Source organism: Vigna radiata, unplaced genomic scaffold (assembly GCF_000741045.1).
Source record: "Vigna radiata var. radiata cultivar VC1973A unplaced genomic scaffold, Vradiata_ver6 scaffold_379, whole genome shotgun sequence".
NCBI classification, from domain to species: domain Eukaryota; kingdom Viridiplantae; phylum Streptophyta; class Magnoliopsida; order Fabales; family Fabaceae; genus Vigna; species Vigna radiata.
In genome coordinates, this window is record NW_014542547.1 from 1,263 (window position 1) to 24,038 (window position 22,776).

General features: G+C 31.4%; 1 protein-coding gene across 1 annotated transcript; it reads left to right on the top strand.

Annotated features, from left to right (window-relative positions):
* The first annotated feature begins 407 nt into the window (after window positions 1-407).
* Window positions 408-21,499, top strand: LOC106780217 (mannosyl-oligosaccharide glucosidase GCS1). Its single transcript, XM_014668480.2, has 22 exons — window positions 408-676; window positions 773-846; window positions 2,539-2,790; window positions 3,098-3,272; window positions 3,635-3,721; window positions 3,848-3,916; window positions 4,324-4,420; window positions 6,525-6,607; window positions 6,785-6,892; window positions 10,322-10,443; window positions 10,639-10,746; window positions 10,835-10,908; window positions 18,749-18,874; window positions 18,965-19,032; window positions 19,253-19,402; window positions 19,540-19,590; window positions 20,170-20,226; window positions 20,313-20,462; window positions 20,581-20,672; window positions 20,775-20,884; window positions 20,964-21,027; window positions 21,152-21,499. The coding sequence occupies exons 1-22, from the start codon at window positions 545-547 to the stop codon at window positions 21,294-21,296; spliced, it is 2,394 nt and encodes a 797-aa protein (XP_014523966.1). The 5' UTR covers window positions 408-544; the 3' UTR covers window positions 21,297-21,499.
* The last annotated feature ends 1,277 nt before the right edge of the window (window positions 21,500-22,776 follow it).

The window sequence follows — 22,776 nt, forward strand, 5'->3', positions numbered from 1 at the left end:
CTCCTCCTCTATAATGACGTCACATTTTCTATTTTTTTTTTTAACTTAAAACGCCCAATCCCATACTGAGACGTGGCGCTTTAAAATAGTATCAACAAAGGGGTGTCAAAATATCAGAATCCTTATTTATTTGGAAGTTGTTATATGATTGATTACATATTAATTTGGAAGTTAAAAATAACCAATAATTTTATAATGTTTCATTGTTTATTGTAGTGGTGTTTTATCATTCTTACTGTGAAAAATGTATTTAATTCTAAAAATTGATATTATACTTAATATCTTTAGTGATTTAACCACATTATATTTTATATCTATCTATTATTTCAAAAGTAATAAAGTATTCCATAATATTTAATCCGTGGTGCATCTCATTTTCATTTTAATTATTTTATGTGGCAAAAACAAAATGGTTGTGTCCCTAGTCTCACCCAAACTTTTCCATTACTTTATACAATGCTAGACGGGTTCAGATTGAAACACCACTAGACAACCAATCACTCCCCAAAAGTTGAATCGTCACACAGGAAAAAGTTCAATTCCAATGTTCAACGTTAGAATTATTCTCGGTATCGTCGTGTTTCTGATTTTGAACCATGCCGAATCAGTCGCAGAACACGATCTGCCTCGCGTTATCACTCCACTTCCTGCGCCTAAGATAACCGACCTTCCTCAGGTCAGTTTTCAATTTCTTTTGTTATTTTTTTCTTATTTTCAGAGTTAGATGGTTTCGGTTTACTTGAAGAAAAAGTATGACTCGGTTCAGTAACAGTTTCAAGGACAGCACAAGGAGAGTTTGTATTGGGGAACGTATCGTCCTCAAGTCTATCTGGGAGTTCGTGCCAGGTTCATTCCTTCTAACTCTCAGTCCAAACAGTTATTTGTTTTAATATTTAAAACGAGTATTTTAATTATATTTACTGTGAATCGTGTCTGGTAAACAGAGTATAATTTCAAGAATTAAAATAAAAAACAGTGTGAGGTATCGAGAAATATTTTAGTATATATTTTATGAAATAGAAAATTGATTTTAATTTTATCTATGTAATTAATAAACAGATTCTCTTTGTACAATTTTTTTTTTTAATTTCAATTTTTTAAATAAATATTTTTTAAACTTAAATAAATATTCATAATAAAAAAAATTATTTATATAATAAAATGATTACCAATAATAAAATTATAAAAAAATATTTATTTTTATAATTATCGTTTTATGAAAATTATAATAATATTTGTTATTTTAATAATTAAAAATTATTTTATAATTTAATAATATTTTTTATATCAATAACTATTATACTTATACTTGTGTTGTTATAATAATAAAAAAAAAGTAAGCAAAGACGCATGTGATTTCTAGAAAAAGATAAGAGGTTTTTAATAAAAATGAGGAGAAGACTTTTATTATTGCCTTTATGATAATACATTTAATAAAAGATAAAAGAAAATATTTAAAAGATATAAAAATAATTATGTAACATTGTATGCTATTTAATAGATAAATAATTATTAAAAAATATAGAACATTTTATTTATTTAAGCTGTTTAATAAAATTGATTTTAATAATGAGACGACAAAAGTTCAAACCTTGTGTTATAATTGAATTTATATGTAAATTAGTTAATCACTTGAAATGAAATTGAAAACGTTTAATATTGATAACTTTGACAAACTAATAACTTGATAATCATTTTTTTTTACAATAATATTAAGTACGTATATTATTTTAATAACTTTGTCAAGCTGACACTTTTAAAAGCTGAGGCTTACCTCCCCGTGCTAGTTTTAGATATGACTGATTTTGGAGAAACTTTTTAAGGTTAAAAACATTTAGTTTAGGAGAATCTAATATGTTCAATTTTTTTCAATTTTACAAATATTTAAAAAAAAAAATAAGAAAATGGTGCTCCTGAAAATTTAGTGCCAACCTACACGAGAGAGAGAAAAAATGAAAACGAATAAAGAAATTAAATTACTCATTTAACATTTTATAGTTACAACATTCTCCGTTTTAGTTTCAATATTTGAAAACATCTTCTACTAATATGAATTCATTTTTTTTAATCCTTCTCGAAAATATTTTTTAATATAAAGTCTAGGAAAGGAAGTTTTGTAACAATAAAAATCAAATGAGTAATTAATTTATTCTTTTTACATACCTTTGTGTTTCTAGTTTATTGTCAACATTTAGTCATTTAAAATATAATACTAATTTTGTTACAAACAACTTTACATTATTTATTTTTTAGTTTTTCTATAACATAACTTTTGAAACAAATAAAATTACTTTCATCTAATATATTTAACAAAATCATATTTTCATTAGTATAATTTACAAAAGCAATGATTGTAAATATTTCTTTTCACATTTAATTCAATCACAAATTATACTGAATGTGTATTGCGTAAAAATTTTTTGGTTTATCTGATTAAACTGTCATCATACAGAAAAAAAAAAAGTCAAAAGATTTTACTCATCAAGCAAGCATTCTCATTATGTTTTTTATTTTTGGGGGACTTTGATTGTATTTCAGGACTCCAAAATCTTTGATTGCTGGATTGATGTGGATTGTGGTGAAAGATAGGAAATATCACTTGCGGCATGTTTGCAAACATGAGGATGACCTAAGTACTTATGGTTGGACTAAGCACAATGGACGTGATTTTGGACATCAAGTGCTGGTTGACCAGGGCATGACCTTGACTACTGAGTTTTTAAAATCTAAAGAGGAAGGCAGTGCCTATGGAGGAGATTGGGCAGTTCGAATTAATGTGCAAGCTCATAAGTGCGTCATGTTACCAACTTCACACCACTTTTATAGAATTTTGTTCCTAGTTTTTCCTTATATCCAAGTAGATACTAGCTCATAAAACTTATATTCTAATAGTAAGAAGAGAGGAATTCATGGAGACTGAAACAAAAGAAGATGAACTCATGGCACCCAACCTTTGGTTTGATTTATTTACTAAATTATGATAACACATTGATTGTAATTTTCCAGCTATTGTTTCCCTACACACGTCTCTGCATCTTAGTATTGCTCTGTTTAGAGAGTTTACGTATTGAGTGTCTTTGTTCTTGTCCAACATCAGGTCCAAGTGGATTGAGGAATTTGGAAAAGGTGCCCACCTTTTTTTCTATATGGCAGACGAAGGTGCTAATGCTCTAAATTTAAGTAGAGAAAACTTAAACATTCTTGAGGATTCTTTACTGGCATCTGGGTCTCATGCGGACACTGGAGACTGGCAGCTTCATCTGAAATCAATGGTAATGCTTTCTTGGAAATGGTGCATGGTCGAATATTATTTTTTGTGCAACTCGTACTGTATTGTTTGGAGGTTATGGTTAATTAATCATGTATTCATTAAAGAAGAGTGCATGATATCTGTTAATTCCTTCCTTGAAACAGTTGGGGAATACCACAAACCTACCAATCTACACAAAATTTGTAACATGCCCTTATGTAGTATCTTAATTACCTAGATCAAAATATTCAGGCCTTCTTTTATTGCTCTTAATAAACTCATACAAACGACTCTCTTGCCCGACGTTGATTCCTTGTAATTTAATTTCTTATGCCTGGTAATAACCGGTTATTCTCTTCCATATATTTTTCTTTTCTCTTTTAGGATGATTTGGAGCTGCATTATTCTGGATTTCGCACTCCTCATTTTCACAATTTGTCTGATCTTGTCGAGGAAAATCTTTCATCACAAGTATGTTAGGGTATTCAGTTCAATTTATTTAATGAGGCTAATGCTTAGCATATGTGGTTGTCGAGGTTAGTATTTATTTATTTTGGGTCTTGCCTTGATATCTCCACTTTTGTGCCGTCTTAGTAGATAAGAAAGAATGCTCGACTGCTGCTGTCTGACTCATCAGATGATTCTCCAAATGTGTTAGTTTTTCAGGTAATATATAGAGTTTGATTGATATGGAAGCGTATTAGGCAAGAAAAGAAAAGTATACGGAGAAAAATTGAAACTTTCTTTATTGGAGAATTCTTCTCTGGAATAACTATTTCCATGATGAGAAGATAAATCTGAATGGTTTATTACAGATGTCCAAGACTTGAAACGAACTCCTTTCCCTTCCTACATTCTGTATATATCAGTATAACTTCATAACTAACTTATAACTAATTCTCCTTGATACAAAGTCTCATTAACAGAGGTAGACCCACAAGAATTGGGCCTAACTCTTTCTTCCACTCAGCGTCTTAATTGAATAGTACATCCCTTCCCACATCATCTCTTTAATTATTATCAAAAGCATCTTCCCATCTTATGCACTTCTCATTCTTTTATTCATGCTACAGATTATTGGTGGATTTTCTTTCACAACAGATGTTATATTTATCTCTGGAACTCGTTCAGAAAGTTCAAGAGTGGAAGAGCGTGTCAGTAGTCTTTCAGGTTTTATTCTATTCTGTAGAGTGTTTATCCAAAATATGCTTTCATGTATAAGAAGAGAAAATTTTAGTTATTTACTTGTTGCAAGAATGTTGAAAATATATTCTTTAAGTATATGTAAATTTGAATTTAAATGAGTTAGTTTTTTATGTTTCAAATTTTAAAATATTCTTTGGACAGAGAGAAAGGTAATATGTTCCGTCTGGATTTAGAAAATTAATATTAAGATATTGTTAATAGTCTATTGTTTGCTCTATATGTAGAGCCTATGAATAAAATATTGTTGAAGCTGTGACGGTAAACATTATGATAGACGGGAACTAAGGAGAGGGTCTGGAAAGTATAGTATAGAATGGGAGGAAGGATTGATGTTTTGATTTTAGGGAATGTCCTGTGAGAAAGGAAGCTATTTTCCTTTGTAAACGTTTGCTTTTACAATGAATAGTGGAATAAATCAGTTTGAGGGATTATCCTTGCGTCCTCTCTCTTGTTTTTCGTTTCTGCTTGAAGGTGCATAGCAATTTTGATCCAAGTCGAGGGATCATTATGGAAAGCCATTTAAGAGCATTGGAAAAATGGGCCAGTGAACAAGGAAAAGTGGTGGCAGAATTGGAAGAAATTAAAGAACTTCTTCGTGAAATCAAGCATGGAAAGAAGTCATTTGGAGGGGAGAAAATTCGAACAACGATAACGATAAAAGGGAGGAAAGATCGGTGCAGGGAAACAAATTTGGTGAAGGGGGTGTTAAGACGCTAAGAATAGTGACAGAGTCTGGAACTGCCAACCTTCGAAGGCAGTGATATATTGGGATTGAAGTGCGGAACGTCAATCAAGCGGAAAAATTTGTCAAGTGTTGTTAAATTGTTAGAGAAAGGTTACAAGGTGTCTTTTGGACACAAACTGGGTGATTAAAACAGCAAACAACTTATAAGTAGAACTAAAAATAAAGATATAAAAGAAGGATCAAAATCAAAACAAAAACATAAAAATTATGCATGTACTATAAAATAACCTTGGTGTCCATGAGAAGATATATCTATCACAGGTTCAAGGTTTCTATCATGATGCCTACAAGAAACAAAGAAGATGAATGCTCTAAAGAAGAAGGTTGAGTTGAATAAAGAGGTGGCCCCATGCAAGCAAGAAAATGACTAGAGTTATTAGCAAAAAGGAAGAAAACAAACATGTAAAAGAGGACAATCAAATTTTAAACTTAAAATCCGAATTGAGTGTTAGAAGACAATAATGTAAGGAGGAACGTCAGAATATATTTGTCCAAATATTTTTAGTTTGAATTGAAATAAGTTACTTATTTTTAGGAGACTTTTTTTTTGTTATGTTTTTTGTTTTAAAATATTGTTTAGACAAAAATACGATATTATGTTATTGTTTAGATTTGGATAAAAATTAAGATATTATTAGCATTTAATTTTTCTTGTTACATTTTTGCCTAAATACAAAGTCGATGAATAAATTATAGTTGAAGGTTCTCGAAATAATACATCTCTTTTTCTTCTAAAATTTATTTTCTAAACAAGAAAACCAACAAGGTATTTTTCATTGTTCTGAAAACCTATTTCTCATATTGATGGATGAGATAGGGGTTTAGTCAATTGTGTGGCTAATTTGTGTTAATTAATGTAATGGATGAAATTTGGAAAATATGTCTACTTAGTGTTCAAATCCAATTTTGGGAGGCCATGTGCCGAATTAAGCAGTTATATAGTCTTAAGTAGTTATTTTTATATTAATTTTCAATTAAGCTGTTATATGTTATGGTGTGACCGTTATATAGGTTACGTGACAGACTTTAAGAAGGCAATTAAGATGTCAGATTATATCTTGCGTTGTGATAGATTTGTTAGGGAAAACCCTATGTCTGTATTTAAATCTACCTAAAACCAAATCATTTCTATAACTATTCTAGATTCAGCGTGTTTATTTGTTCAACAATTTTTGGTTTATCTCAGGATTCTTTTGCATTAAACATTATGCATATAAAGAGAATGGGACTACCTTTTACTGAATTTGTAGAATATTTTATTCTGATTACATTATCTTGCGAAATGCTAAGTATGTGTAAATGTTGTTTTGTGCTCGATGTTAGGAACCTCATTGTCCAATCAACTGAAATATAAAGAACAAGCATTTGATGAAAAGTTTGACAAAGTTTTCAATTTAGAAGAGAAGGTACTAAGTTCATTGTCCTTTTATTTTTTTATTAGACTATCTCTCGTATTGTATTATTCATAATTCTTGTTTCGTCTTTTGATGCGCTATGAATGTCAGAAGTTAAATTTAATTAATTAAATTCATTCAGAAGTTTATCTTAAAAATGAATTCTTTATCGTAGTAGTGAATTTCCAGGTGGACTCAGAATCCATATCGGTTGGTAAGGCAGCTGTTGGAAACTTATTAGGTGGCATCGGCTACTTCTATGGCCAGTCAAAAATTGCTGTTTCGGGAATCACCAATGTAAGTTTCTTTGGTAGAGTCTGTTACTTATAGTTCTTACGGAAGATTTTTCCATGCCACCCCTTAAAAGCATATCACTTGACACGAATATTATCGTAATATTTCGTGTGCTCTATTACCACTTTGTAAAATTGTAGACGAGAGAAAAAAGTGCAACATTACACCCTATGTGAGACAGATTTGGAATTTAACCCGAATCTTAGGGAGAAGCGGTAAATATCCTAGGTTTCTCTAATGTGTTAGGATCTAAAATAATCAGAAGATTTATTCTGATTAATACCTTAAGCTGTTATGCAATTTTAAGTATTTAATTTTCTATATTTTTAAGACTTTTTAAGTTGTTACACTTTTTCTTTATTTGTTACTATTATTTTAAAATTCAGTTTACTTACATTATTTTAGAACCTGGTTAAAATTGTTTAGTACATATATGTAACTACATTGCAAGATGCGAAACATAAGCAAAAATAAAAACAAGTTGTAGGGGAGACATTATATAGAATTTGATTATGGAAGTATACAAAGGGATGTGTGTCTCGTGCATGTTAGACATAGATACGTGAGACGAAGTGTCGTGTCCGTGCGTCAAAACGCATCATAATGGATTCCGTGTTTTTTCTTGTTACCTAAGCAACTAGATGAGCCTTGTAACAGTTTAGAGAATCATCAAAATTTAGTTTAAACTCATTTGCAACCTTATGGGTTTGATATCATGAGAATACGAGACAATATCCTATTTAAGCCGTTAAAAATTTATCTCATGTAAAGTTTTCTTGAAAAGTCCGAAGTTCATTGTTCATGTGGCCTTTACCTACTTCACATATTTAATTGCTTGGGAGTAACAAGAATAGATATGCCAGAGAGAGAAGTTGTCGTAGAATTATTAGAGGAATCATACTTGTCCGGGTGAATATTTGTGAGGTGCTTGAGAAATTTAACCAGATTGAACTTGGATAACCCAATTTTCTATGTCAGTCCTCACAAAGATTCAAAATATTGTTACGAGCAAAAGCCAAATGATTTGAAATAAATTTGAGTGAAAATAATCATCTTATTTTAGGTCCCTTTGCACAAGCACTAGCTTGAGAAAAGTTCGCATTACAATTTTTATCCACTAATTGATGAATTACAAAAAAATTGAAAACAAGTTAATGTGATACTAGCATATTTCCAAAATCAGGGTTAGTGTCACCTACACTAGTGATAGAAATAATATTTCTATCAATAGATTGAATTTTCCGAGTACCATGATAAGATTATTCATTATGCAAGGATTCTGAAGGGCCCATTTTATGATTGGATGTACCAAAGTCAAGAAACGATGAGTGGAGAAAGATTAGATGATTTACCATGAATGTTGAAGGCTGAAAGAACCATTTGATTAACCATTTCAGAATGTAGAGCAACACCATCAAATGTACCTTTTGTAGGAGGGCAAGTTGTTGCATTCATAGTGGCATGAAATTCTTGTACTGAGCGATATGTTCCTAGAGGAGACTTGGGACTCTAACCAATGATATGAGCCTGTTGTTTGTAATAATTGCAAAAATTAGTACAATTTCCAAAGCAATATTCCTAATTTTCTGGCAAGAGAAACATTGAACCTATCGCATATCACGATTTTTACTTGTACTTTGGGCAGCATATGCAATTGTCACAGGTTTAGGAAGATAAAAATAATGAGACATGGATACTTGGGTATGTAAATTTGCTCTTCGCTAAACATATGTATTCAAAGAAGGAACATGATTCCTATTCAGCACAACTTACTAGTTTATTAGACTCCTTGGACATCGGAGAGTGAAGTTTTGGAAATGGCGATATATAAAATGGCAGGGTTTTCTGTCCACAGATTCACAAGTCTAGAACAATACTCTTGAATAAACGAATTAGATTGCTTATAATTGGCTATCTCGAGAATTGTCTTGGTTGTAAACACCCTTCATATAATCTCATTTGTTGAGAAATCGTAAAAGATCCCAAATTATTGATCATTTGGAGATGATCAATGGTGAGAATCCAAGGGATAATTTGAACATCGTTTACTTCCTACACAGCTAAGACTGCTTCGTTCGAGGTGGCTGGGAAAGTCCATTCAAATGACTCCATAATCCATAATCTATATCAGAAAAACATGATGAGAGATCTTCAATGCTTGAAGGAGAATAATGAATCATGCGAAGGATGTCTCCTCGGAAAACAACATCGATTACCATTCTCGAGAATTGTCTTGGTTGTAAACACCCTTCATATAATCTCATTTGTTGAGAAATCGTAAAAGATCCCAAATTATTGATCATTTGGAGATGATCAATGGTGAGAATCCAAGGGATAATTTGAACATCGTTTACTTCCTACACAGCTAAGACTGCTTCGTTCGAGGTGGCTGGGAAAGTCCATTCAAATGACTCCATAATCTATAATATTTTCCCTTTGACATACCTTGAACAGGAATTACCAAGCAAGATAATTCTTTCAAAAATTGTCTTTATCCGGGGTTGTCAAGTTGATTGACGAAATAAGGAGCAACACGGACTCGGTGAACAATGCTGTAGCAAACAACAGGAACTCGGAACCACGAATTGCAAAATTGGAACCAAAAACACAAAAACAACACCAACAAATAAATCGGGAATAGGAATCGCAATCCAAGCCACGAAAACCAGGAACGGGGACTGCAAACACAAATCAAGAACAAGAGAAATTTTCTGTATCATGGCTACGCTATATCATGTCATGAAAAAATGACTTCAAGCCATTTTTGTATTATTCCTACTATGGTAATTATCACTCAAAATTACAAAATCTTGTCTGATATTCTAGGTTCCTTTAAGGAATTCAATTATACACAAATCAATTAAAGAGAATAAATCAATCCATGATTTCTCTAGCTTAATTTTAGGAAAAAAATCACATTAATTAAGGAGAAAAACAATTCCAATTCACAATGCATACAAAAGGAATGGAGTGAGTGCATTGATTGTTCGTCATCCTTTTTGTTGAATCCAACCTGTTGTCAGTGAATTAAGAATCGGATTCTATAGAATATTGTTGCGACAATTTGCTAGTGTAGGTTGTATTTATAGACGCAATTGTATTGTGCAGAACATTGTTTGTAAAATTTCTTCGTATTAGGTTCTTTTATCTATAACTCAATTAATCTCTCTAATGATTTTTCTTTGCTCAGTGGATGAATTTAGGCTAGAAAAAATATCTGGTGTTAGTTGATGAGTCTATACTAATTTGCATTTGTTTCATATTACAAATTAACTTCTCATCCTAACACGTGGTTTATTATTCTTTAATTAATGACTGTCAGTTACTTTAGTTTTTTTTTTAAACCTTCAATTTCTATTCTATGTACCGTTTAATTAGCTGTCATCAATTTAGAATTCGAGAAGATATGCAGTGGATTGTTTCCCTTTGCAGCTTGGAGATCATGTTAATTATATATCATATTGGCCTGCTGAGCTTTACACAGCAGTACCATGTCGACCTTCCTTTCCAAGAGGATTTTTATGGGATGAAGGTTTTCATCAACTTATAATCTGGTGAGTTTCTCGTGCAAACAGTATCCTTTATGAGCTCCATCACTTGCATCACTATCATTTCTCTTGTGTTGAAATTCAGTTTAAGTTCATGTCTGCATTTTCTTGACTGCACAAGACTTACTGGCATTCTTTACAAACAAATAATCTGTGATATTTAAATATGCTTTATGTTATCTTGTGCACATTATTAACCAGGCGTTGGGATATCCATATTTCACTGGATATCATCGGACACTGGTTGGATTTGATGAATGTTGATGGATGGATACCTCGTGAACAAATTCTCGGAGACGAAGCACTGAGGTGTTGTTGAAAAAATTTAGTTTAAATTATTGCTGCATTTTTAAGTTTTTAGGTGTTCTAATGATTTTAGATTCTTCTTCACTTGTAGCCGGGTCCCTGAGGAATATGTTCCTCAGCATCCTACTAATGGAAATCCTCCAACCCTGTTCTTAGCATTAAGAGGTATATGTTTATGTTCCTTTTCTATTTTCCCTTTTTCTACAGTCCCTTCTATTAGAATTCCGATATATTGATAACTATCTTTTAATAACATTTTCACAATGCCACGTGTAAGCTCCTAATTCGTTCATTTTGAATAAAATTAAAATGCAAAAGTGTGACGTGGAAAAATCATAGGGTTAAGATATTGTTCCCATTTTTCGTTCTCTCTCTTCATTTTGGTTCTCTCTCTTGATTTTTGTGCTCCCTCCATTGTCAAAAAGTTATAAATATTGACTATGGTCACTCATTCTGCAGTACAACTTTCTGTACAAAACCCATTTTTTTCTTCGTGTAATCGTTTACATGGTATGTGTAAACGATTACGAGTGTGTTTTTGGCCTACACAAGTTTCAGGACATCACCCAAGTTGGTCATCTCACCAACAATGTTTCTTTCCACCATGATGGAATGTCCAAACATGACTTCCCAGCCATTACTCACACTTAAACACCAAAAACAAGTGGAAACCATTGGATAAATGACAAAAAGTTATAAATATTGACTATGGACACTAATGTTACCACAACTGGCTCCTGTAGTACAAGTTTTTGTACAAAACCCATTTTTTCTTCATGTAATTGCTTAAGAGGTTTTTGTAAACGATTACCAGTGTGTTTTTGGCCTGCACAAGTTTGAGGACTTCACCTAAGTTGGTCATCTCACCAACAATGTTTCTTTCCTCCATGATGGAGTGCTCAAACATGACATCACAACTAGTACTCATAGTTAAACAACGAAAACAAGTGTAAATCATTGGATAAATGTCAAAAAGTTTTAAATATTGACTTTGGTCACTTAGGTTACCACAATTGGCTCCTACTAAACAACTTTCTCTACAAAACCAATTTTTTCTTCATGTAATCGTTTATGAGGTATGTGTAAACGATTACGAGTGTGTTTTTTGTCTGCACAAGTGTCAGGACTTCAACTAAGTTTGTCATCTCACCAACATTGTTTCTTTCCTCCATCATGGAGTACCCAAACATGAATTTTAAGCAGTACTCACACTTAAACACCAAAATCAAATATAAACGATTGGATATGTGTCAAAAAGTTATAAATAATAATTGGTCACTCAGGTTACCACAGTTGGCTCTTGCAGTACAACTTTCTATACAAAACCTATTTTTTTCTTCGTGTAATCGATTAAGACTCTATTGTAAACGATTACCATAGAAAATATTACACAAATTTGTCTTCAACTCACCTAAATTGATACCAAACCAAGGCATAAACAACGTCAAATAATCAATGTAATCACTTAACACAATCATCCATTAAAAAAGTGACGTTGCGTGTTACTTAGTCATCAAAACACACCCAACATACATGAAATCACATTGCACATTAAGTAATCATGAAAGCTAACATTATATTGCAATAAGAATTTGTACTTAAATATTATTGTTTGTTACAAAGCCAAAAATTCATCTTTGCATACAAACAAAATCTCTACTAATGAAACCAATTCTATAACAATCCATATTCCTGTAGCGCTTGCATTCTTCTAATGTTGTCGTTGTCGAAGAACCAGTCCCATACACATTTCTTTCTAATTCCAAGCAACTCCTCCTGAAACCAAAATTTTGCATTTTAGAAATTAACCCAATCATCAACTATTTCTAACAATCATAATGTTACTTACATTGGTATATTGAGACATGTTTTTCCTATTGTATTTGTCCTCACCATCCCACATTTCCATTGCTTTCAACATTATAGCACCACAATCGTGTTTGAAAGAATGCAACCACAACATATATCAGTTCTCACAACCTACATTAATGACAACACCAAATATTTAAAGTCAATGGTTATAACAACTTACAAGTTTGGTTGGGATGAGATATTTACTTGTTCAACAGTCAAAGGTCCAATCCTCCCTTCGGGGTCTATTGTACAAGATGCCAAAAAATACTTCAAGATTTCTAGCCTACCAAATACGAAGTACAAAAGCAAGTCAAACAAATCCCACAATAAATGACATTAAAAAGTTTATTTGGAAACACAAATTATGCAAACATACAACAACTTTGTCAATCCTTTTCAGATCTTTGATACCCTGGCCTAGTGAGTTAATGACAAACATCTGTAATGTTCTAAGTTTCACTGAATAGCACCACTAATGATCATCATGTACAAATGATATAAACAACTATAAACAAAGAAAACCAAATGTTAATACATGAACAAAAAAATTGGGAAAATATCGTCCTTACAAATTAAAGCTAACTCACAAAGTCAGCTATGGCAATGTCTCCAAGTCCAAAAATATCAGAACGTAAATAAGAGTTGTAATTATGAAGTGTAAACACATGTCGATTCTGGAACGTCTCCTATAATCATGGAGAATATGGTTTTTCGGACAATATCAAATTCATCAATCTACAATGCCTTATACATAATTTCTATCATCAAAGATATGTTATCATCAAAAATTTTATTTACCTTGTATAATGGACTAAATAGAATCCTCTTAACAACTCTGTACGACCTTTTCTCAAAGTACACAAAAATTGTAGTAGGAAATAACACCAGCCACATAATGAATGATGATAAATTATCATTAACACAATCAAAACTGTACAATCAATAACATATCTATGAACATTTAACATAAAGTCATGTCACATAATAGTTACCATGTTACCCACATATTCGATTGACCCTAAAGTGTAACATGAAGTAGTGTTAAAGGTTTGACCAATTATTTCAGATACAATCCTCAAAAAATAAGAATATTTAATAAAAAACCATTACCTTTCACCAATGACAAATAAATTTTTTATCAATTACCCATGTGGAATGTCTCTTAGGCAGACTACGCAGTACAACTTGTCGACATGCATAGTATTGGAAGGATCACCAACATAACTGTGCAAAGGGGGGATAGCCAATGGTGCATCATAATCATCCCCCTCATCATCAATAGCAACATCATCAATTTCAATGACCACTCATTCAATGCCATAACCTTCAGCTTCTTCAATCGCTGCTTCTTCATGATTTGCAGGTGCATATGATGAAGAACCTACAAGTGTATATCATGAAGAAGCGGCGGTTGAAGAAGCTGGAGGTTCTGGCATTAAACGAGTGGTCATTGAAATTGATGATCTTGTTGTTGATGATGAAGTAGATGATTATGATGTACCATTGACAATCCCCCCTTTCCACAATTATGTTAAGTATCCTTCCAGTATTGTGAATGTCAACAAGTTATACTACGCAGTCTGCCTAAGAGACATTCCACTTAGGTAATTGATGAAAATTTTATTTTTCATTGGTGAAAGCTAATGGTTTTTTTATCAAATATTCTTGTTTTTTCATAATTGTATCCAAAATAATTGGTCAGACCTTGAGCACAACTTCATGCTACACTTTAAGGCCAACCAGATACGTAAATAACATGGTAACTATTATGTGACATGATTTTATGTTAAATGTTCATAGTTATGTTATTGATTGTACAATTTTCATTGTGTTAATGATAATTTATCACCATTCATTCTGTAGATGGTGTTATTTCCTACTACAATTTTTATGTACTTTGAGAAAAGGTCGTACGAAGTTGTTAAGAGATTCTATTTAATCCATCATACGGGGAAAATAAAATTTTTGATGATAACATATCTTTGATGATAGAGATTATATATAAGGCATTGTGGATTGATGAATTTGATATTGTCCGCAAAACCATATTCTCCATGATTATAGGAGACGTCCCATAATCGACATGTGTTTACACTTCATAATTACAACTCTAATATGTGTTATGATATTTTTGGACTTGGAGACATTGTCACAGCTGACTTTGTGAATTAGCTTTAATTTGCAAGAACAATGTTTTCCCAATTTTTTTTGTTCATGTATTGACATTTGGTTTTCTTTGTTTGTAATTGTTTATGCCATTTGTACATGATGATCATTGGTTGTGCTATTCACTGAAACTTAGAACATTACAGATATTTGTCATTAACTCACTGGGTAGGGGTATCAAAGATCGGAAAAGGATTGATAAATTAGTTGTATGTTTGCATAATTTGTGTTTCCAAATAAACTTTTTAATGTCATTTATTGTGGGATTTGTTTGACTTGCTTTTGTACTTCGTATTTGGTAGGTCGAAAATCTTGAAGTATTTTTTGGCATCTTGTACAATAGACTCGAAGGGAGGATTTGACCTTTTGCTGTTGAACAAGAAAATATTTCATCCCAACCAAACTTGTAAGTTGTTATAACCATTGCCTTTAAATATTTGGTGTTGTAATTAATATAGTTTGTGAGAACTGATATATGTTGAGGTTGCATTCTTTCAAACATGATTGTGGTGTTATAATGTTGAAAGCAATGGAAATGTTGGATTGTGGGGACAAATACAATGGGAAAAGCATGCCTCAATTTACCAATGTAAGTAACATTATGATTATTAGAAATAGTTGATGATTGTGTTAATTTCTAAAGTGAAAAATTTTGGTTTCAAGAGGAGTTGCTTGGAATTAGAAAGAAATATGTATGAGACTGGATCCTCGACATCAACAACATTAGAAGAATGCAAGCGCTACAGGAATATGAATTGTTGATGAATTTTTGGCTTTATAACAAACAACGATATTTATGTACAAATTCTTATTGCAATATAATGTTAGCTTTCATGATTACTTAATGTGCGATGTGATTTCATGTATGTTGGGTGTGTTTTGTTGACTAAGTAATGCGCAACGTCACTTTTTTTAATGGATGATTGTGTTAAGTGATTACATTGATTATTTGATGTTGTTTATGTCTTGGTTTGGTATCAATTTAGGTGAGTTGAAGACAAACTTGTGTAATATTTTCTGTGGTAATCGTTTACAATAGGGTTGTGATCGATTACACGAAGAAAAAATAGGTTTTGTAGAGAAAGTTGTACTACAGGAGCCAGCTATGGTAGCCTAAGTGACCATGATTATTATTTATAACTTTTTGACATTTATCTAATGATTTACATTTGTTTTTGGTGTTTAAGTGTGAGTACTGGCTGGGAAGACATGTTTGGAAACTCCATCATGGAGGAAAGAAATAATGTTGGTGAGATGACCAACTTAGTTGAAGTCCTGACACTTGTGTAGGCAAAAAACACACTCGTAATCGTTTACACACACCTCATAAATGATTATACGAAGAAAATATCGGTTTTGTACAGAAAGTTGTACTCTAGTTGTGGTAACCTAAGTGACCATAGTCAATATTTAAAACTTTTTGACATTTATCCAATGGTTTACATTTGTTTTTGGTGTTTAAGTGTGAATACTGGCTAGGAAGTCATGTTTGGGCACTCCATCATAGTGGAAAGAAACATTGTTGGTGAGATGACCAACTTAGGTGAAATCCTCAAACTTGTGAAGGCTAAAAACACATTGGTAATCGTTTACAAAATCTCATAAACGATTACACAAAGAAAAAATGGGTTTTGTACATAAACTTGGATTGCAGGAGCCAATTGTGGTAACCTGACTATCCATAGTCAATATTTATAACTTTTTGCCATTTATCCAATGGTTTACACTTGTTTTTGGTGTTTAAGTGTGAGTACTAGCTGGGAAGTGTCATGTTTGGGTACTCCATCATGGAGAAAAGAAACATTGTTCGTTTACACATACCTCGTAAACGATTACACGAAGAAAAAATGAGTTTTGTACAGAAAGTTATACTGTAGGAGTCAGCTGTGGTACCCTAACTGACCATAGTCAATATTTATAACTTTTTGCCATTTATCTAGTGGTTTACACTCATTTTTGGTGTTTAAGTGTAAATATTGGCTAGGAAGTTATGTTTGGGCACTCCATCATGGAGGAAAGAAACATTATTGCTTAGATGACCAACTTGGGTGAAGTCTTGAAACTTGTGTAGACCAAAAACACACTTGTAATCGTTTACATATACCTTGTAAATGATTACACGAAAAAAAAATAGGTTTTGTACAAAAAATTGTACTATAGGAGTCAACTGTGATCACTTGAGTGACCATAGTCAATATTTATAATTTTTTGACAATGAAGAGAGCACGAAAATCAAAAGAGAAAACCATATGAAGAGAGAGAACGAGAAATGAGGATTATGAGAGAATAGAAAGAGGTCAACTACGAACAAAGATAATTTTAGAATAAACAATATCTTAACCCTATGATCTTTTCAAAGTCGCATTTTAATTTTATTCCAAACAAACTGACACGTGATATTGTAAAAAGTTTGTTAAAATATAGTTGTTAATATATAAGGATCCTTTCCATTTCAAAAAGAGGTTTAAGTATATGTTCCCATTGAGTTCTAGCTAGCATCACTTAGACTTGGTTTTGTTGTGTGTGAATTTTTCTGTTTCTCTTCTGTAATAAGTACCCTTGTTAATTGTAACATTTTTTTTGCGTGTTATTGATATAACTGTTGAATGGCATGTGTCGTCGTTACAGCTGGTTTCCTGATTTTACAAACTGAAAAACTTGTGTGACTATAAGCCACGTTTGTACTCATTTCAATTAGTTTCTATCTTTTGTTATTTTAACTAAGAAGCTTGTGTGGTTAATATTTAATATCTCAAATAATTTTTTTAATAGCTTGTAACGTTTGACGTTTCTTAAAAAACTAGAACTGACATTTTTCAAAACTAGTTTCCAACTTTTCATACTTATTAAGATTTTTATGTAGAGCATAATTTTTTATTTTATTTTCTTTACCTATTCATAAGACATGATTATATTTTAATGTTTTACTGAAGAAAGTATTCAAAACAAGGTGATTATAATTATAGATGATTATAATTACTATTATTCTTTAGATACTTTAATATTATATTATTCATTTCAACTATTATATTATTTAGCATATTTATTTTACTATTTCAGGATTATAAATTGTTTCATTTTTGTTATATTTCGTCATATATTTTGTATTTTTAAAGCTATTTTTACTTCTTTTTTTAAATATCTTTTGTCAATTTAAAACTAAGTTATTTTACATATTTTAAATGAGAATAGAAATATGATAAAATATAATATAAAATTAATAATAAATACTTAATATGAAAAATGAAAAATTTATAAAAACTAAACCTAAAATAAATATAAGTTATTTACAAATAAAATATTATAAATTGAAAGTAAATATATTTTATCAATAAAAAAATATTTTTTTTATAAAAATATTGTATAAAGATACCTAGATCGGTCATTTTTACATTTTTAAGCTACTGTAACTTAAAATTCCACCTAGAATTTATATGAACTAATACCTAGTAAAGATTTCTAGGTGATAAAAATTAGAAAAATAAAATAAAATAAATTTATCTAAAAGTTAATTTGTAAAAAATTTCTTATGTAATTTTCTAAATTTCTAATATTAATTTATGTATAAATTAGTTTTAACTTACTAAAAGGATTTTTTTTTTCTAAGAAATAGTTATAGGCATTTTCATCCAAAAATATTTTTTAAAGTAGCTTAAGCCCATTCAGTTAGTTTTTTCAACTTCTAAGTTTCTAGCACGGTTAGCCAAAGATAACCTAGGTGTTTGTTAGTAATAACTTTATGGAAACCGTTTGACAATTTATATGAAGTACATTACATCAATAAATGTTACTTTAGGTCGGAAATATGGTTAACATAGTCGGGGCGATGTTGATTACTTGTTTAAAACGTTGATGCTGCTGAAAATGGAAACTTTTTTTATGCTGTATAAATCATATGCAGCACGAGGTTATCGCCCCGCATTTATACAGTTTGTGGCATGGAACAAGATTTTATTTATTTATTTCTGTAAGTGGTTTTTTTTAGATATAATAAATGGCTTGAAGAATAATGAGTTTACTGCATTGGATAAAACTGACATCCTTGCATTCCTGGAGCGAGCTTTTGTTCGATTAGAAGCATGGTTCCATTGGTTCCATACAACTCAATCAGGTATGCTCTATAAATGCACCTATGTTCTGATTGTGCGCTGGAAATATATTGTTTTTCTGAACTTCCATCATCCCCTTTTACTGTTACCAGGGAAACAGATGAGCAGCTACTATTGGCATGGACGAAACAATAAGACTATATATGAATTAAATCCCAAGGTTCATGCTTTTTTTTTGGCTCTGTACTTGTGTGCAATTTCAATCCGAACTATACGTATTGCTCAGCAGATTAACTTGACCAAAACAACCACTGCCATGCCCCAAATAGAAGCAATGCTTAATACAATAATCAGTGGTTGCGTCTGTTATTTGAGAAAGAGCTCCGTGTCCTTAATGAAGACACATGAAAAATAACAAACATTATTTCTGGCATTTCCAGACACTGTCCTCTGGATTTGATGATTATCCGCGTGCTTCACACCCGACTGCAGACGAACGCCATGTGGATCTTAGATGTTGGATATTACTTGCAGCAGAATCTTTGCATTCCATTGAAGAGTTATTGGAGAAGGAAACTACACCTGCCATGGTATGAATTTGAAGAATAAATTCAACAATGTTTTAATAATACGTTGTGAATTTTAGATTTCAAATAGCGTAAATGTTCGTGGCAGAAAGTTGAATGACCTAAGTTAATTGATATATTTAATGAAATGAATGACGCAGAATTATGGTTACACTGCTCAATTGCTATCAGATATCAAGTTACTGAACCAGGTATTTCACCTTTGCTCCCTCTCTCCCTTTGTTCGGAGTTGTTGCAATTTGTTGTTGGTGATGCAGTAGTGAATATGAGCAAATAGTGAATATCAAGAGGAGAGAGAATCTGAGGGAGGAAGAACGAGGAAAGAGAATTAGAAATAACCTGGAAAAGAAACTTTTTTATTTCCTTATTATTTATTTTTATTAAGCTTTTCTGCAAAAATGGTAGATCAAGTGTTCCAATTTGATCAGCAACGCTTGCCTGACTTTTTCTGTACAATATAGATAATGTAAATGAGACTCATCATTATTAGAAAATTATCTGAAATGATACTTTCACAAACATTAAATTTTTACATTCATTCATTTAATATTAAAGTTAAAATTTTTACATTCATTTATATTAAAGTTTACTTCTTTTTTTTTTATGACTTGTATGCGTCAAATGAATATGTATCATCTTATCATAACTCTAAAATTATGAGGAATACGAACTTCTTAAGAACCCGCGCTGCGTTTACACGCATTAAACCTTCAACTATGAACACTGCATGTACTTGGAATATTTTCTCATTCTCCTTTCGCAATTTACAGATGCATTTTGATGATGCATATGGAGCTTATTTTGACTTTGGGAATCATACAGAAAAGGTAAATGTTTAGTTGTTTACGTAAGGTTAACAATGCATGGGTCCTTGTTAATGTTTGAGATATTCTTGACGTGCTAACCATGCTAGGTTCAACTTAAATGGAAAGATGTGGATATAGGACACAACCATACTGATCGCCAGCTTGTCAGGGATGTTTCAGAGAGACCTGTATTGAGATTGGTTCCTCACATTGGTTATGTTAGCCTATTCCCATTCATGGGGAAGATCATTCCATCTGTAAGTAATGAACCTATCATCAACATTATGAAATTTTTATGCTAAGAATTATGAAGCTATCCCTTGCTTGACTGACTTCACACTTAGATGCATATTTTACTACGACCATCTCATTCAGGGATCATGGATTCTGGAAAAGCAGCTTGAACTCATTTCAAATCACAGCCTCTTTTGGACTGACTATGGACTACGATCGCTTGCCACCACAAGGTCTACAAGTTATGCTCAAATGTATCTTTAATAGATTTAGTTGAGTGATCTTGTTAAGCCTATGTTGATTTTGGTGAACTGAAACCTAATTGCTTTTCACAGCTCCTTGTATATGAAATTCAACTCAGAGTCTGAGGGCCCATACTGGAGAGGTCAAATTTGGATAAACATAAATTACAGAGTTCTTTCAGCGCTCCACCATTACTCCAAAGGTAATATGAATAGAACAGGCCCTAGACAAAATATCTGCAAATATTTCACTTCATTCATACCTTTTTATGAATTTTTTAGAGAATGGACCATATCAGGACAGAGCCAAAGCTATCTACAAAGACCTGAGAAGCAATTTAATTAGGTATCGTTTGATTTCGTTGGATACCTTACATATATATATATATATATATATATATATATATATATATATATATATATATATATATATGTCGGTTGGTTTTCAAAAATAATTTGTCTTACTGCAGAAATATAGTACGCAATTATCAAGAGACTGGATTTTTATGGGAACAGTATGATCAGAATAGCGGTGAGGGAAAAGGGTCGCATCCATTTACTGGCTGGACATCTCTTGTTGTATTAATCATGGCGGAAGAATATGACAGAGTTTAGCACATTATCCAATTCTCATAATGCTATTATACTGCAACAAACCATAGTAAACCTCCACCAATTCCCTTGGTGCGTAATGAATAATGTAGCCATCATATCAATAGAACATACATAGCCCTCTCGATAACGGGCATCACAAGCTATTCAATGACATCAACATACGATCCAATCTATTGTTCCAATCGCAAGCTTGGCAAATTTATTCTAGGTATAAATATAGTGTACATGCTTGTAAAGAAGTATGTTCATGTTTCAAATTATGTATGTTAATAAAAGAAATTTGATTAATGTGAATATATCTTGATGCACTTTTGAAGTATTACATTTTTTCTACATGGATACTAATGTTTGTTATCAACTATTTTTATCTATTGAACAAAAACAGACACAATCTCTTAAACATCCGATACTCATCATCTATGAGAAATTGTATTTTCAACATCCCTCTAGTTTTGATTAAGTGTTTGTTACAACAAAATACAAAGCATGAAGATACTTTGATTAAAAGAGAAGAAATTGTGAAAAAGAGTTGATATAAAACCCAAGTGTTTTATCTAATAAACATTACAACACATTACAATTTTAACCTTGTCTTATAAGTGAAATATTCAAGAGATGAAAGTGTACACCAATTTTAACCTTATATTGTACCTAATCAAAAAGTTGTTGAAGATTATTATTGTATTGTCAGGAATGTCTTCATCTTTTGATTGCTTAGATGATTCGTAAAGCGCAAGTTTGTTCAAGATCTCTTGGAATAACAGCTAAAGTTATTTTATTTTAACAATCATTTTGTAACAAGTTTATGTCAACTCTAATTCAATTATCTACATTGTACAACCTTTGTTTTTACTTCATTTTGAGTAAAAAACTTTCTGATCTAGTGTTGATAAGTAGAGTCAACTATCAAGTACTCTTAACTATCAAAATATTGCTTAAAAAAAACATTGACATTTAGTAATACATGGAACGCATTTAATACACCTCTACATCCACACTCAAAGAAAAAAAAGATGAAATTTATCTAAGTTCAAAAACTTAAAAAGAGATTGGTAATGTTCCTTCTTCCAAACTCTATGTAAGGCTATCCTTTTGAAGAAGAAGATAGGAAAGTGATCAATTATTAAGTGACAAAAGGCTATTAAAAGCTTTTTGTATCTAACAAACTAGAAAAGAGTTTATATACTTGTATATGTTATAAGATGCTAACAATTTCTAATAAATAAAAGCTTGTGATCTTTGTGATCACATTCTTAAACCTAAATATATGCAGCTAGCTTAAAATGCAGACATATATAGAAAGATATTGACATATAGAGCAAAACAAAATTCAACTTAAAACATTCTAAACAAAAGTAACATGAACATATAAAAAAAGTTTAAAATAAAATGCAAACATATTATAAAATGTAATCTCCATATAACATCAAGTTAGGTTGAAATTATTTAACACAAGTACGTGTAGATATAGACAGTTTAA